Below are 17,605 nucleotides of genomic sequence, written 5' to 3'. Positions count from 1 at the left end.
GCAGCTCACTGTGGTTTGGAGTTCTGTACAAGACAGATAGGTAAACTGAAGCAGCATCCAACACATAATGCCATATTTTCCATAAATAGAATACACGTATCACAGGATGCTTCTTTTATCATAACCCATAATGGAAAACTCACAATTTTTTTGCTCAATACAGTGAAAATGGTGAGCTGAATTACTGAATAGATTGTCTATTGGCAACTTGGGATCACTGTCACCCAGGCATCACCGTTATCCCTTTTTTTTTTTTTAAAGAATTTTTTTTTAAAGATTTATTTATTTATTTATTTATTTATTTATTTATTTATTTATTTATATAAGCACTGGGTACAGTCAGAAGCAAGGGAGGGTGAGAGAATTCACCAGAGTCAGAGCAGGGAGCAGAGCAGGCAGATGGATGAAATACACTGCTGAGGGGAGCAGCGGGCGGCAGGAGAGGTCTGCGCGCCATGTGGGACCCTCCTCTGCTGGCTGGGGAGCAGCCGGGGATCGAACTGGTGCTGCAGAGGCTGCAGGCAGTTTCGCAACCCAGTGCTCAACCGCTGCGCCACCGGGGAGGCCCACCGTTATCCCTTTCTAAAGGATAATTCTCTATGACATAGAGGAGGAGCTGAGAACTACAGATTCTCTTCCCCTGTGTACTTCTGGAGTAGAGTCTACCAGCTAGAGCACAAGATTGAGAAAGCAGAAAAATGGAAAGACCATTATATTCCAGAAGACAAATGCAAACAGAAGCAAGGGCAGGCAGCCAATATATTTGAAGCAATTTCTGAGTGCATTTCTTGAGAAGTACTTAAGTATTGCAGAGGAAACTGGTAGGAGCTTCCCAGAGGTTCTTGTTATTTGCTGTAGCTTTTGGACAACGTAGAGACAGTTGTTTTACTGCTAAATGAGGGGAGAGTTGGTGAAAGATTCCCCAACATTTGCTCCCCCTGCTCTTCCAACAAACAGGTATAGACCTCAAATTACCTGTATTAAATTTTTACTTAGATTATAGAATGTCACTGCTGTTTTCCTGATAGGCCCTTAACTGATACATTATAACATATTAATTTTTAATTCTGAAAATATATCTAAAATCTTCAGCCCAGAGGACTGTTCAATGTAGCACAATAAAGAATACATAGAATATAGAATGGTAGAAAAATTGGAGCTAGGCATTAAAGTCATTGTTGACATTCAGGTAGTAATTCTGAATCTGAAATTATTTTACAAACGATATTTTCAGTATGAAATATCGTAGGTGAAAAAAAATTAACTTGAGAAGGAAGATGAAAAAAAGAGGAGGTATAATCCTTCTTACTTTCAGGCAGTTTCTGAAAAGTTCTCAGACTGAATCTCTTCTGTAGTCAAAATGAAGCTCCTACTATCTTTCTGAGTTTTCATATATGATTTTTGAACCTATGGTTTTCATCACTATCATAGTTACACTGAAAAAAAGTACATCATAAATCGGGGGGGGGACCCTAATCATGTACTTACATTTGTATACATATTTCTTGTAGTCATCTATTAAAAGGTGTGTTATCAAGGAAATTCCTACAACAATTTGACATTTTTATATGTCAGAAACATTCACTGTATTATGGAGAAATACCTTTTCTCTAGCTGTTTCCATATGCAGATCCCGGATTGGCTTTTTCTCTCCAGACATTTTCTCCTGGTTTTTATTCATTTATTTATTATTTTAACTGAAGATTACATCATGGGTCTCCTGGGCATCTGCAATAGGAAGAAAGAAGAGGGCAAAGAAAAAGAATGAGATTTTGGAATTATCAAATGTCAATGAAAATGAAACAGTATTTATATAACAACAAAAATCAAATAATCAACTAGTATCCTGACCCCTACATATCTTTCAAAATTTATTTATTAATTTCCATTTTTACTCTTGAAATGGTCATGAATAAAAACTTTTAAAGAGGGACATTATTCCTGTTGACTTTTCTTAAAAATTCATAAAAATATATTGATAGTGTTGCTTCTTGACTACTATAATATTTTCTTTCTATTTATTTGCTAGTAAATGCTTGGATTCTAAATTTTAGGGTAATGATAAGGCTGAGATTTGGCATTCCATAAGTATATAGTTAGTCACAATGGTAACAGTATCATAAAACATTTAAAATTGAGCATTTAGGGCCTCACTGGTGGCCCAAGGGGTTAAGCACCACACTATGAAGCAATCCACAGCCTCTGCAGCATGAGTTCAATCCCTGGCTGGCGAGGGAGCAACCTACATGGTGCAGCAGACCTCTCCTGCCTAGCCCACTGCTCCCCTCAGCAGTATACTTCAGTCAGTCTGCCTGTTCTGTTCCCCACTCTCTCTGGTGAATCCTCTCACCCCCTACACCTCTGGCCTGTACCCCAGCTCTTGTATGCATAAATAAATAAATCTTAAAAAAAATAAAATTGAGCATTTAATTTTTTAATTAAGAAGATAAACTTGTTTTCGTAATGGTCAGCACATGGTACAAACACATTTAGTACTATTTACCCTCCATCTTGCATAATGTTGCTATAAGAAAATAGTTTTCAAATATAAATAAATGGAATAAACAACACATCATAGTGTCATAGTGATGGAAGTAGAATAATATAAAGCAAAGATGGAAACAGATTACAAGGTCATTTCCAACACTTCACAAAAGAAATTACTATGCCCTGTTACTAAAAAATGCCTTGGTGTCTTCCCACCAGGGCCCTCAACACAACATTAGGCTTTTCATTGTATTAAGTTTGGAACATACAGAAGAGTACAAAGAATGTATAATTATAGGGTTTCATTGTCTAATAATTTTATCACACAGAGATAACCTCATTAACATTTTAATTTATATCCTCCTGGGGGGTGTGTGTGTGTAAAATTCTTTTTGTATACTTAAGATTTATATGCTGTTTTGGTACTTGTTTTTGTCATTATATATATATTTATATTTTCCTTCATTATCAAATAGTCTTCTAAAATATGAAGTGTGAGAGGGTAGGGAAGATCAACAAAATCATGTGAACAATAATTAGACGCATGGTCTTTAAATATTAATATAGCTCTATAAAAGTTAACATGCAAAAGTGATAGTGGGCTAATTTATATATATATATATCATTTCCTTATTAACATATACTTGTTAAAGGTGTTTTTTTAATTGAGGTAAGACTGATTTATCACATTATATACAGATTTTAGGTATATACTTATATACCAGCATTTATATATATTCATTTATGCTCATTACCAGTCTAGTTTCCATACATCACCACACAATTTGCCACCCCAACACTCCTTCCCAACTTACAACTTTCAAGTCACAAAAATTACATTTTTCTTTGCTACTACTTAACGAAATTCTCTAACAAATCTACTTCCCCCAATAGTTTATTCTTCTAGTCACATGATTTTAAATGACTAAATAATACGTCACCATACAGAATTACTATAATTTAATCAATACCCTAGCATTGGGCATTTAAACCACTTACAATATTTCATTATTATAAATACATGCATTTTGCAGAGCCCTGAACATAAATCTTTGATTCAACAGAATCATGCTAAATGATGCTACTCTTATATACATGAGAGTCTCATGAATTTCAATTCTTAGCTTTGAAACCCAGTTTCCTTTATCTGCATATTTAGGGGATTGGATCAGAAATCTAATCGGCTCCAATTCTAAAGTACCCAAGTTCTACACATAGAACCTTATCGAAGGATCAATTTGTGAACTCCTAGTAGAAATGAGACATATAATTCATAACTTTCAAAAAAGTATAATGAGGATATTTGTTTATGTGGAGTGGGCATACACAGAATCATAAAAAGAAATTAACTTTGTAAACTATCAATTTTACATAAAGATTTGGGGACCAGGTTTTTTTTTTCCTGTTAAATACAAAAAAAATGCACATTAATAGCTAAGATAAAAAGTCTTTAAATTTTTTTTTTTTGTATTTCTGAGGATGCTGCTTCCACATCTGCTTCCAGAGTCAAGTTTTCTCACTTTTTTTAAAAAAAGATTTATTTATTATACAAGAACCAGGGTACAGACCAGATTCCCAGGAGGGTGAGAGGATTCACCAGAGACAGAGCGGGGAACAGAACCGGGAGAATGACGAAATACACTGCTGAGGGGAGCAGTGGGCGAGAGAGGAGAGGTCTGCCCACCATGTGGGACCCTTGCCAGCCGGCTGGGATCGAACTGGCGCTGCAGAGGCTGCAGAGGCTGCAGACAGCTTCACAGCGCGGCGTGCAACCGCCTGCGCCACCAAGGGAGGCCCCAAGTTTTCTCACTTTTACTAGGAAAGGACCCAAGGTTCTGATTAATTGAAAAGAAGAATACTTATGTATTAACTCAAATCTCTTGAAAACTGCTATCACATCTTTAAAGTAGGATATTTGAAGTTATCCAAGGCTTTGGGATCTAACACATGTTCGTTTTAACTTTGCTGCCTTTTTCAAACTTCTCAAGAATTAAGGTTTGTTCATTTTACTAATTCACCATCTTCACCCTATCCCACTTTGGTTTTCTACAATTTTGTGAAAATTTTAGCTCGTTTCTTTTAAAACCAATGTGCCTCAGTCCATATGGCAGGTCTACCACCTAATGGATGGTTTTTATTTTCACAAACATCAACCCTTCTTCAAGTGCTTCACATATATTCGTAATAATGAGATTTTTTTTTTCTTTAAAGTCTTTAAAAGATACCGATTTTAAGGATTAGTTTAAAAAAAAAAAAAGCACTGAATCAGATGGCCAGATTTTTCTGTCACAGAAAGTCAACGAAATCTGATACATGAAAATATGAATTACACAAAATTTCAAAATTCAAATGGACTATAAAGTCTGCTTCTCCTAAGAAAGTACTAGCAGCAAGAGAGCTATTAAGAGCAAACTCAATCAGGGCTTCGGTCTTTTAACTCAAAAACTGACCCAAAACGTTCGAAGTTCGTGCAAAAGGGACTAAGTACACTTGAAGCAGAAAATCTGGAAAATATTTCTGTACATCTGCTTTCTTTCTCTCATGCATGAAGCTTTGAAATTGATTGAAAACGGCTGCCCAGAGGCTGAAATAGGCACCCCGCGATTCAATAAAGACTCATTCTAGGGCATCCTCATCCCTCCCGCTGGGTAAATAAAGCGAACAAACTCTCCAAAAGCCCAAGGACTAACTGCTCAAACGGGCCTGCACGCGCAGACTTCGGCACCATCGAACTCCAGAACCGAGTTCGAGAACGGGGTGGGAGGGGGGGTGGGCTGGAGGGCTCAGGCGGTCTCTGGCGCTGAGGGGACTGACTCGAGGCCCCCTTCCTTCCCGGCCAGAAATTAAAATATGTGGGACAGCGACCTGCGGTAAATTCGCAACAGGCTTCTGCAACATGTCGGACGCACAAAAACTCGCCGACGGCCACTCGCAGAAGAAACCCAGCGCCCAACAGGCCGCCGGGGTCCGGCGGGCCCCACGCCCGGCCGTCGGGGGCTGACCCGGAAGTGCTCGGCGGCGGCGGCGGGGGCGGGGGCAGGGGCGCGGCCAATCGGCGTCCGCGCGCGCTCCCCGCGGACCGCCCACTGGCAGCTCCGCGCTCTCCCGGAGGCGCGCCCGAGCCGCCGCGGCCGCCGCCAACATGGCCGAGACGAGCGAGGAGGTGGCGGTGCTGGTGCAGCGGGTGGTGAAGGACATCACCAACGCCTTCAGGAGGAATCCGCATATGTGAGTCGCGCACGCCGGCGGCTCCCCCGCCTCTGCAGCCGCCGGGGGTCGCCGGGGCGGGCGGGGGCGGGGCCAGCCTGGAGCGGACCTCGGGCGGGCGCTGGCCGGCGAGCCCCGGGTTGCACCGGGCGAGGTCGGCGCCGGCCCGCCGCCCGCTGCCTTGGGGCCCGCTTTCTGCTGCTGGGACGCGCTCCGGGCCCATGCCTAGAAGTGACCGCAGAAAATCAAGCGGAGCTACTTTGTTTCGCTCTCATTCCCACCCCTTCCCTAAGAGTTCACGAAAGTCGGGAGACTTCATCCCGGTGGAGACGCCTCTTAAGTCCCCTTAGCTGCCAGGGCTCACCCTGGGGTCTGGGTAGGCTTTGGACACACTACTCTTAAGATTCATCCCGGGATATGGTGAGAGAGGGTTTACGGATCATTTGATCCTTCACGAGCCCAAAACCCCTAGTTTGCTAACCGAAGGTAGTTTGAGGCTGCTGTCGATATTCCCCTCATTTGCCCTAGATCGTGGAGGGACTCTGATAAAACATACTGTTTTGAAGGTGAACGGAGACTTCTCAAGATCGTGGCTTCTGTAGGTTTTGGATGGGTCTGGTGTAAAGTGGGTGAAGCCTCCACACTTTATCATTAGCTGATTCATAGTTACAGGGAGCATGTTAACTCTTTTTTATCCAAACACTGCTGCCCTCTTTAAGTAGGACACTACAGGATTGACACACATATCACACCTCCTTTTTCATTTTGCTTGGAGTACTCTGGGAAGACAACCCGAAGAAATTGTATTCTTTCTGACACGCTTTTATGTAACAAGTGAAAAGGAAGCTATTAAAGGAGAGATGTACATTGCACAAAAGAGTAAGGAAGAAATAATATTGTAGCTCTTTTCCCCATTTCCCCCACCCCTTCCCACTCTCCCTCACCAATAAAGTAACATTGAATCTAATTGTGCATTATTTTCACTTGAATTGCTTGTGGGGTTTTATTTAGTATTTTATTTAAGTTGGAACACATGAATTACTATTTTTAAGCATTCTAAAACCTTAAGCTTTTCTGCCTAAAAGTGCCAAACCTATGTCTAAATGAAGTTTTCTTTTTCTTCAAGGCAATGCTTATAAAAGAATTAAGAAGTCCTCAGATGGCTCACTCCCTTGTGGCACTCAATCTGAGAGCTGCAACTGTGCCTCATTAAAAACAAAATACTGCTGGCCTCAAAACACACCTGCCACCTCTGACAGCATCCACTTCCTTTTCCCTTGTGACTGCTGTCTTTTCAAAATGAGAGTGTTTGGAATGATTTCCTGGCAGTAACCATAGTGGGTACTGGACCTTCTAAAGAATGCTTTGATGCCTTGTTGTGTATCAGTCTTTGAAACCCTTGTTGAGAATGAGAGCTTTAGTGCAATTAAGAGAAATCCTCAAAGTTGGACAAATGAAGGGCCTTTTTTCTCATTACTGGTGGGTTTTTTCTTGAGGAAATTATGGTGGAAATTAGAAGTCTCATAAGTATGTTGGTCATCTTAGTGATTGAGGTAGACCAGAAAAGGATTAGTATTTTGTAGTTGAAGAAACTGAGATAGAGTGTTTGATGACTTGGCAGGCTGACACAGTGCAGCTTGGAACATGTCCCGTTTCCTCTGGATCACATTTATTGAAACCCATAAAGGACTTTAAATCTCCCCTCCCAATCATGTTTGTGGTGAAATCTTATTAATATGCCCTATCAATGCATAATTTATAATTATTAACAAGCATTTGGGTCTTGTGGAATTTAATAATTTGAAATAATATATAAATCTAAAAATATAAATGCCTTAGTGCATTGTTTAATACTAGTCTTCAGCTATATTTTAGTATGCCCGACAACCTTAAATGGCATTGCTATGCATGTTTTTAAACATGCTATAATTTGGACTTTTCAAAATTGCCTGTAATTCTTTCCTTATCCTGGCCCTTTAACCGCCAAAATAAAGAGGCTATGTAATTCTGGCTAAAAGGAAAAAGACATTGCTTGTCTTCATAGTACTTAATTGCAATTTTCAGTAATACAATTTTTTCTTCTTTTTTTTTTTTTGTTTTTGTTTTCCTTTCTTCCTCCAAGCACAAGACTGTAATTTTATTAGCCAACACCTACTCATTAATATATTGACTTTGTACAAATACCTGGCGAAGAGTAGTCAAAGATGCAGTGGATTTTGTTTTGTTTTAGGATCTTGTTATTTGTTGGTGGGGATGGGTTACCTTCCCTCAGCCTCAATTTCCTCTTGATCCCTTGTGAAGCTGATGAGAACAAAGGAAAATCACTTTAGGCAGTGCCTGCTACTTAGTTGCTTCTAGACAAACAGTAGACTTAGCCTGAATACCTGTGTCCCTTAGAAAATATATTGGCCAACTGAATGATGACTGTGCAGCTCTTTATAAATTGAAAAATACCATACAAATGTTGTTTGTGTGATTGACTGCTAGAGAATATTATTGGAAAAACAAATGAAGCTTGATTCAGAGATGGACACAGCTTAAGGCATAAACCCTGTGCTAATGTGAAGACAACTGTTTACAATGTAATTAGTATCATGTCAAAGGTCTCATCCCAGCAAGTTATTTTTTTTACCACTCTATTAAATATTGAGCTATCACTATTCATGAGGTGCTGTAGGGTACTATATTTAGAGTATGGAATAGGAAGTATGGAATATAGTTCTTATATTCAAGGCACTTGCAGAAATATCTGTGATGATGGAAATGTTTTAAATCTGTCCAGTCTAATATAGCAGTACTAGCCATTTGTAGTTACTCTTACATGCTTGAAATGTGATTAATGCCAATGAGGAACTGAACTATAACTTTGATTTAATTTTAATTAATTTATGTATAATAGCCACATGTGCCTAGTGACTGCTGTGTTGCACAGTACAAAAGTAGATGGAGACCTGAGTCCTACATATATGAATGGTACATTAACTTTCCAAAGCAGTTTATGATAAAGGTTAGACCAGCAGTAAATAAACAACTGTTCTTCGAGTCTATTAGAAATTAAAGGAAGCTGGGCATGTCTTGGCCAGGGCTGCTATGGGATGTGGGTTTTTGAACTAAACTTTGAAGGTGAGATACGGTTTGCAGTCTGGAAAGTGTGTCAAGGACCTCAATAGAGAGCATAAAATGACCAAATGCAACAAAATATAATTGAAAAAGGTAAAATATAGCACTGGGTTATGAGAGTCCTTGACTGTTTAACTTAATTCATTCCATGCATACATTCAGTGAAAGAACATACCTATTTGACAAATGCTAGCTTCTGGGCATGTAGGGTTAGATGTAGCATGTAAATTGATGAACATACAAGCATGGTGCCTGCCCTGATGAAACTTTAAATACATCAACACTCCAGTTATGAAAAGAGCCCCAAAGGATAAGAAGAGTACTTTGAAAAATTTGTAACATAGAGGCCTAATTTAGCTTAGAGGGTCAAGATAGAGTTGGTCAATAAAAAGATACTTGTTAGGCAGTGATAAGGCCCCAATGAAAATTCTTGAATAAGAGAATAGTAATGAAAGATGATTGTAAATTATCTGCAAATTGGACTGAAGAATAGGAAACCACAGTCTTGATATACTTGATTATTATTTATTTAAACACTTGTGTAGTTGAATAAGTTTGGCATTGAGTCTGACAGTCCTACATTTGACTTTTGGCTTGTCATTTAGGCAAGACTCTGTTCATCCATAAATAAAATTTTGCTGTATAACAGTGTGCAGAAGAAATGAAACAGTGTACATTAAAACTAGCAGCATCACTAGTAAGTAATAGTGATTTCTGTAGCTGTTTTCTAAATAAGGTCAGTAATAGAATTTCAGTAAAACCTAGTAATCTTTGAATTGGGAAGAACCTGTGGGCTCTGAGATACTTTAATCATCAGTAAAGTTTTAATTTTCAATGTGCAAAACCTGGTCAGTGGTCCTATTTTACTTCACTAATGATGTTTCTGAAAAGTGCATACACATATATGCCTGACTGTGTCTAAACATGACAAAGTCAATAGCAGTGTTGTGTGAACCTTAACCATCATCTGAAGTCCATGGATCCTCAGTTCAAAGCAAAGCAGTCAGCGGGATGTACCATGCTGTGTGTGATCTTAAGTAAATGTGTTGGTTCATTTTATGTTGCTATTCTATTGGCTCAGTCTTCAAAGGTAACCTAAAAAAATCGAGCATCGTTATCCCTTTGAAAAGATTAGAACTTGATCTAATCTTCATGTCTTTAAAAATCGTATGACCTTGGTAATGCAGATATTTACTGTAGTGTCCTTGTTAAAATCCAGGAACTTAATCTGCCAAAAACCTAAAAATACAATGTAATTTGTTGGCATTAATTTCTATTGCTCTTACAAGATTATTTAATAAGGAAATAATGGAGGTATAGTTGCACCTTCAACTGCAATCATTAAAAATGTAAAAAGTATGGTCTCCCTGGTGGTGCAGGGATTACAGTCTTAGTGCTGTCAGGCTGAGATGCCAGCCACTGCAGCATGTGTTTGATCCCCAGCCAGGATCGAACCCACACTGTGCAGCAGACCTCTCCTGTCTCGCGCGCTGTTCCCCTCAGCAGTGTATTTCAGGTAGATCTGCCTGTTCTGCTCCCTACTCTGTCTCTGGTGAATCCTCACACACCCCTTCCCCCACGCCTCTAGCCTACACCTCAGTTCTTGTATGCATAAGTAAATAAAATAAACTTTTAAAAATTGTATGAAGTATGTAGGAAAAGTTTTAATGTGAATTTATAAAAGAATTACAGAAAAATATGTCTAGTATAATCCCACTTTTGCAAAATACTTTCTTAAAAGGGATTCATACACAGATTAATAGTGGTAGGGAGATGATAAATGATTTTTAGTTGGTCTTTTTTCCTCAGCTTTCCAACTTTTCTTGAATAAGAAATTGAAATTTGAATAGCCAGATGTCTAGAAGGAATTTATCTAAGTTGTGCTTGCTTTTGTTGATATCTTGATCTTCACTTTCCTTTCAAGGGTTTTGGGCTAAGTATTAAAGGTCCAGATTTAAGTTATTCGCTAGCAATATGAACCTAGGTTAATTTTCTTAACCGCAGCAGACCTCACTCATTCTGATAAAACAAGAGACCGGAGGAATGAGGTCTCTTCTGATTTTAAAATGATTTTGGAATCCTGTTCTAAATTGGAAAAAGTGTATTATGACCTGAGGGACTAGGCATAGATGCCTGAAGTCAAACACACTATTATTTGAAAGCTTACTGACCTACCTATCTTTATGAAGTGCATGTTATATTTTTAGGAAGCAGCAAAGCAGTATCATAGGGTCAGATAACTTAACAAAAATTTGGCTTTTGTTGCCTTGACCTTCCATTATCTGTCAGCCAGGACATTTTCTGGTTGAACTTAGGCTCTTAACGAAATTAATAATATACTTCATATTAGCCTGGCACTTTATATTTTACCATGTTCTCTGTGTTGTATCATCTGCTTTTCATAACAGGCAGGGAAGGCATTATTTATTGTTCCTGTATTTCAGATGATGGCAAGTGACTCGTCAGATTCACATTGGTAGAACTGAGACTGGCTAAAACCCTGAACCTTGGAAGATTGAATAATATTGTTTCTACATCCTGTTTCTTTTTTCTCCTAGTGCTTTACATTCTATGAAATGACTGTTTTCCATTTTCCCTACATGCAAATAGCTGCCAGGCTTCTCAATCACAAAATTTGAAAGCTAGATGAGACCTAGCAGTTTATTTTCTCTTATTTAGAGATACAGTTTATTTCTACCATTTTGCAGATGAGAAAATTGAGGTCTATAAAATCCAAGTGTCATGTTGACAGAACTAGGGCACTAAAAGGAAATTAAAAGTAATGTTCTTTGAACACTTTATTTGATCATTGTCACGGAAACGCAAGGATTATCATTTTTTCGTAGTTATTGATCACCTGCTATGTCCAAGGCATCTTGTGTTACTATTTCTTAGAAGAATGGTAGCCAAATAAAATGTGTGTGTGTATGTATGTGTGTGTGTGCACAGATGACTCCTCTTTTTCATTGTTGTTTTTAGATATGGCAATTTATTATCTCAGAGAGACAGAATTGAGAGAGCTGGTTACAGAGCCAAGTCCCCCACACCCCAAGATCACAGATTGTATCCTTCCCTTGATGGTGATTATGGGGCATCCCATAATGGGACTTCTCAGCTTAGGAAGGTACACAAAAGTAAGCACATGCTTCTCATATCAATGACTGTAAAATAGATGCCAGAAAAGTAGTTGAGCATTTTATTTTTGATAATAGTGAACAGGGCAGATTTTTACATTGTGAATTTAATTTAATTTAATTTTTTAAATTTGTTTTTGTTTTTTTAAGATTTATTTATTTATGCAGGCACTGGGTACAGTCAGAAGCGCAGGAGGGTGAGAGAATTCACGAGAGCAAAGTACACTGCTGAGGGGAGCAGTGGGCGCGGCAGGAGAGGTCTGCGTGCCATGTGAGACCCTCGCCCTGCAGCCAAGGATCAAACTGGCGCTGCAGAGGCTGTGGGCAGCTTCACAGCCCAGTGCTTTACCGCTGCGCCACCAGGGAAGCCCTGAATTTAATTTTAAAAGCCCTTTATGCTCCTCCCCACAACCATACTATACCCAAAAGCTAAGATTTTTTATTCTTATTTTTCTAACATTCATGTTACTGATTTTTGCTTTTCTTTGACATAAGTGGTCAAAGCCCTCAGAGAAGTTTTCTTGAAAATGATTTCATTGAGTTTATTTTTTTCTCTGTAATTCTTAGAAGAATAGTAGCCAAATAAAATGAAACACTTAATTTGGATTCAAGAAACAATTTGTTAAGTGTTCTAATTCATATAGTAAAACCTGAACAACAGAAAATATCAGTGATTCAATAAACATTAATCAGATATAGATCTAGATCTGTAGCTGATTGTCCTAATAGATAAATTTCAGATTAATATCACCAAATACAAAAACATATTTTACAGTACTGTACTTTTAGACAGTCTCTCAGCATTTGCACCATTCTTAGAGATTTTTATATTACGGAAATAGCAAAGTGATACCATTTTATTACAGATATTGACACAACATATTAGCAAAACTGTCAGCTCTGTGCAGTCTGGAACCATCTTGTTTCATTTATTTTTGCATTTCCTGAACTTATCAGTACATAGTACATTGTAGTACTCAGAAAATGTTTAGAGCGTGTTGATACGGTATATACTAACACCTCAATCAACTGTGAGCCTTAGGTGTCCAAATTTACTCATAAGTGAAATTAGCTTGGAAAAAGAATGGTTAATGACTTGCAACACCTAGAGTAACTACAGTACCTAGTTTAATGATGGGACTTCTAATGATCAGTACAAGTAGATTGTTACCTCTGAGCTATACAGTTTAAAGTTTTCAGGGCCAATTTTATTTTAGTTCCATAGCCTCCCACCAATTTATGGTGATGCCTTAACAAAAAAAGAGGACTTTTCTTACCAACTGTAATTGAACGAGTTTCCCCTCTTTGCATCTATCAAACTGCTATCTTCTTCACAGGGAATCCCAGAAAGATAATAGATAATGTCACTCATAATCTGTGAAAACCATTTCTGTTCTTTTTTTAAAAAATACATTTAAAAAACTCTTTACTTTCAAAATATTGTTAATGTGTAAAAAAAATCTTGTTATTTATTAATTAAGCAAAAGATATAGTGGTTTGAAGGTGTGAGAAAGAGTATTTCTTATAGGCAAGTATTCTTTATAGTCAAAAAGCATGTATGCAGGTTTTGCAAAACCATTTTAACATTGCAGTTTGTTTACTATGTAAGTCAGTTGCCCTACCAGTAAATCTTTCCCTATAATGCAAATTTTCAACTTCAAATGAGGAGGATTGAAGGGTATAGATGCAGTCATAGGTAAGGTAGAAATTATCAAATTCTAAAACATATTTTGTGTTAACATTTATTAGCATTTTTCAATTCAAAGAAATAAAAAAATTATAAAGAAGAAAAAATGAACCAAAAGTCTCATTGTCAAGATTATTGATAATTTGTGTCTGCTTCACATATATGTTTTAGCAGGAAAGCAAAAATACATTTGTTAACATTTTTTAAAAATAGAATTAAAACATTCAAGTGATTAGAAAATTTAAACTTTATAAAAATAATATGCTCCCCAAGACTTTTGTTAGCTTCCTAAGGAATTTTTTAATGCATCTATATATCTTTTAAAAAATTATATAAAAGGTTTTATGTTGTCCTCTATTTGGCAGCATTTTTTTGTTGTTCTTTTATATACCTTTTTTGGGGGGCCCCTTTCCATACCAGCATAGGCAGATACAGGCATATATATATATATATATATATATATATATATATATATATATAGTGTGTGTGTATATATATTTTTTATATATATATATTTAAACAGTCTGTCACATGGAGGAGCCATATAATTTTATCAGTCTCTTATTGATGCACACTCAGATTGTTTCCAGTTTTGTTGCATTGATACAATGAACATTCTGTTCACATATTTTTGCAGAGTCTAATTTCTGAGCAGTGGAATTGCTCAAAGAGTGCATTTAGAATTTTGAAGGGCTTTTTCAAATTTCCATACAAAAATTAAATCATTTTCATTCCTGTCAACAGGGAATATAGATAGCATACCAGTTTTTCCCCATATTCTTCTCAATATTAACAAACATTTAAAAAAATTCTATCAGTCTTGTGGGTAAGCTAAATAATATTTTTTAAAAAGGGAAATAAGTGCAATTTTTAAAAATACTCTAGTGGGATTTGAAATTTTTACAAGAGGCTAGTATTCTTATCTTTAATTCTTTTTTATGTTTTATATATTAAGAGATGAAATTGGCCTGATCCCATGTCCTGAAGCTAGATATAACCGGAGTCCCATAGTCCTGGTTGAAAACAAACTTGGTGTGGAGAGCTGGTGTGTCAAGTTCCTTTTACCTTATGTCCACAACAAGCTCCTTTTGTACAGAACGAGAAAGCAATGGCTGAACAAAGAGGGTAAGTATGAACTCTGTCCTCCTCCTTTAGTTTTGCCACAGGGAGGGAAAAACCCTGTCAGGGTGTTGGCATTCCTGGATCCTAGTTCTGGTTCTTTGATTCAGTACCTAGATGGGTGCTTAAGCTCTCTATCAAATGAGGAATTTAGATTCATTTGTAGTTTTCAGATTTTGAATCTATAGTGAATCCTCATGTATATTTTAAATATAAGGCTATGCCTAACTTCATGGCATAGCTTAAAATCATGGATAAAATTTTAAGAAGAATGTGTATCTGTTATTAGATCTTTCATTCTCCCTTCCATCACCCTCTAATCGATTTCATTATGTACAAGATAACACCATATAACACTATATGAATCCTTCAAGTTATCTTTTCCCAAACAAACTTGTGTTATATATGTTCCGGCACACAGAGATGTATAATTGGGCCATACACAACTAACTTGGGTGGGCTGGGGGGTGATGATTTTGTCGAGAAGAAACAGTTTGAATTTCAACCCTTCAAAGGCTGTTGTTTCAGAGCATTAACTTTTGCCTCTTTATGTATACTACCCCAACCCACCTTCTTTTAGTCTTACAAGTCCTACCATTTTTCTGTTTCTTGTCTTTATGAGCATAGCAGGCTTTGCTGAATCTTGTCATCATGTAGTTTTAGTCTCAATAGACCCAGGAAGACCCAGGCAAAAGATCAGATGGTTAAGCTTACTCACAGATAGCTGGCATCTGAACTTTGAAATCCAATACAGCTCTGCATAGGTACAGAAGGAACTTGATTTTATCCTAGCATGTAGTTTCTAGCTTCATTTTGGGGTGGGGGAAGGGGGCTAGGACAGTATCGTTTAATATGGTATCGTATACTGCTGAAGTTGTATATTATTGGTAAAAATGTGGAAGCCAATTTTTGATTTGACAGAAAAGGTACCTGAAAATGCTAACTAACAAGAGTGGTCTGCCAAACTTGTGAACCGAAGCAATTAGAACATAGCAGTGCATCTTACTAAGAAAAAAAGTTTAAAATATTAAGAAAAAGCAGTTAATTCATGAAAATACTGTACCTTTAAAATGGTTTTTGTAGAAAATATACAAATAAGAAAAGTTTGTCCAGAAAGCTGACAATTTAAGAACAGTTTCAGATCATGTCAAAAACCAGGATATCCCCTAAGAATGTTGTCTATAACTGAAGGTTAACTTTATTCTTGGATTATTTTTTCTTTTTGATCAAATTGAATTTATGCTTTCATTAACATGCTGAATTCCCTAGATGCTTAGAAAGTATATGTACTAGGGTTCTCCAGAGAAACAACAGTAGAAATGTTATATATTATAAATAAATAGAGAGGCAGAAGACATATATTATGACAATAAGTTGGCTCAAGTGATTACGAGCAGTCCCACAGTTGCGCTCTGCAAGCTGAAGCTGCAGAAAAACTGGCGATGTAATTCAGTGTGAATCTGAAGACCTGAGAACCAGGTGACCAATGTTTTAAATCCCATTCCAAAAGCCCCAGAAGATAAGATGTTCCTATAGATGGGAAAGCAATATAAAGGGGTAAATTTCTCCTTTTTTCTCCTTTAGTTCTACTGAGGCTCTCAACAGATTGGGTGATGCCCACACACATTGGGAAGGGTAGTCTGCTTTATTGAGCCCACAGATTCAAATGCTAATGTCATCTGGAAACACCCTCACAGATACTACATTTAGAAATAAGGTTTAATAACCTTATTTGATAATCTGGACACCCTGTAGCCAGTCAAGTTTAACCAAAACTGACCATCCAGCATCCCTATTTTAGAGATTGAGGTTATTTGAAAGGCTGCTGTTCTAATAGCCATATTTGGTGTGGGCCACTAATGATAACTAATTCTGATTTTTGAGAAATCCGTGAGAAGAGCAAAAGAGCAAGAGAAGAGTCCACAGCACTGTATTCCTGATGGCAGAGCTCTGTCCTGCTCTCTGCCCAAGTATGCACCTCTGTCCTTTGGCTCTTCCCTCTTTCTTCCAACCCCTGCTCTCCATAACTGAACTATTTCTTTAAAAGCTGTCTTCTGCTCTGTTTCTAATTTCTTATCAGACAAATGTGATTTCCTCATAGCTTATAACTCCATTTTCAGTCTGTCTTTTTCAACCATGTCCGTCATGCCAAACTGAAGTTAACACTTGCCAGCCACACATCTTGGAAACACAATTTGAGTGATGATTTTTTGAAATATAAATCTGCTCATCCCGTTTCATGATGCCTGCGCAGTCAAGGTAGAATTCAGACTGCTTGGCATAGTATCCAAGGGGATACTTGGGTCTGTCCCCAGACTATATTACTAGCCTTTTCCTCAACTCTATATTCAGCATCAGAGATTGTAGATTCTTATCCCCCACACTGAAGTTAGCTCACAGATAGAGTTTGTTTTGAATTGTGTAATTTTTTTTTAAATTGTTCTTAATTATCTGGGTAAACATTTAAAATCAGCCTGAACTTTTAAAATTAGGTTGAGAATCTGGGTTCATTTTCAATTGAAAAATCAGAAACCTTAGATATATAAGTTTCTCACAGCAGCAATTGGCTAAGACTAATAGTTTCTGATTTTCTTGACTAGGGAAGCCTACTACAGTTTACTACTACCTCCTCTTATGTTTCAGACACTGAAGCAGTGTGTCAGTTGCTACTTAACAAATAAGATTTGCTTTGTTACTTTGACATTTCAACCCTTGAAGCATTTAAGTTTGTATTCACTTGATACATTCCAGTCACAATAATTACTATACCATTCTTGGGCTTTACTGTCAGTCACATGGACTTCCCAGTAAGTGGTAGAACTGTTGGCCTGCAGGACAAACACTCTCCAGT

At 37.5% G+C, this 17,605-nt stretch overlaps 1 protein-coding gene across 4 annotated transcripts in view; it reads left to right on the top strand.

Annotated features, from left to right (window-relative positions):
• Positions 1 to 5,599: 5,599 nt before the first annotated feature.
• PTAR1 (protein prenyltransferase alpha subunit repeat containing 1) overlaps positions 5,600 to 17,605 on the top strand; it is a 44,465-nt gene continuing 32,459 nt past the window's right edge. For all 4 annotated transcript variants that reach the window (XM_037495477.2, XM_037495479.2, XM_054689851.1 and 1 more), the window contains exons 1-2: positions 5,600 to 5,715; positions 14,591 to 14,760. In XM_037495477.2, coding sequence (XP_037351374.1) covers positions 5,630 to 5,715; positions 14,591 to 14,760 — 256 coding nt within the window. In that variant the 5' untranslated portion in view covers positions 5,600 to 5,629. The remainder of the gene's footprint in view (positions 5,716 to 14,590; positions 14,761 to 17,605) is intronic.

Source organism: Talpa occidentalis, unplaced genomic scaffold (genome assembly GCF_014898055.3).
Source record: "Talpa occidentalis isolate TD23 unplaced genomic scaffold, MPIMG_talOcc4v2.1 talOcc4.7, whole genome shotgun sequence".
NCBI classification, from domain to species: Eukaryota; Metazoa; Chordata; class Mammalia; order Eulipotyphla; family Talpidae; genus Talpa; species Talpa occidentalis.
This window is presented reverse-complemented; position numbering and strand designations above follow the sequence as displayed.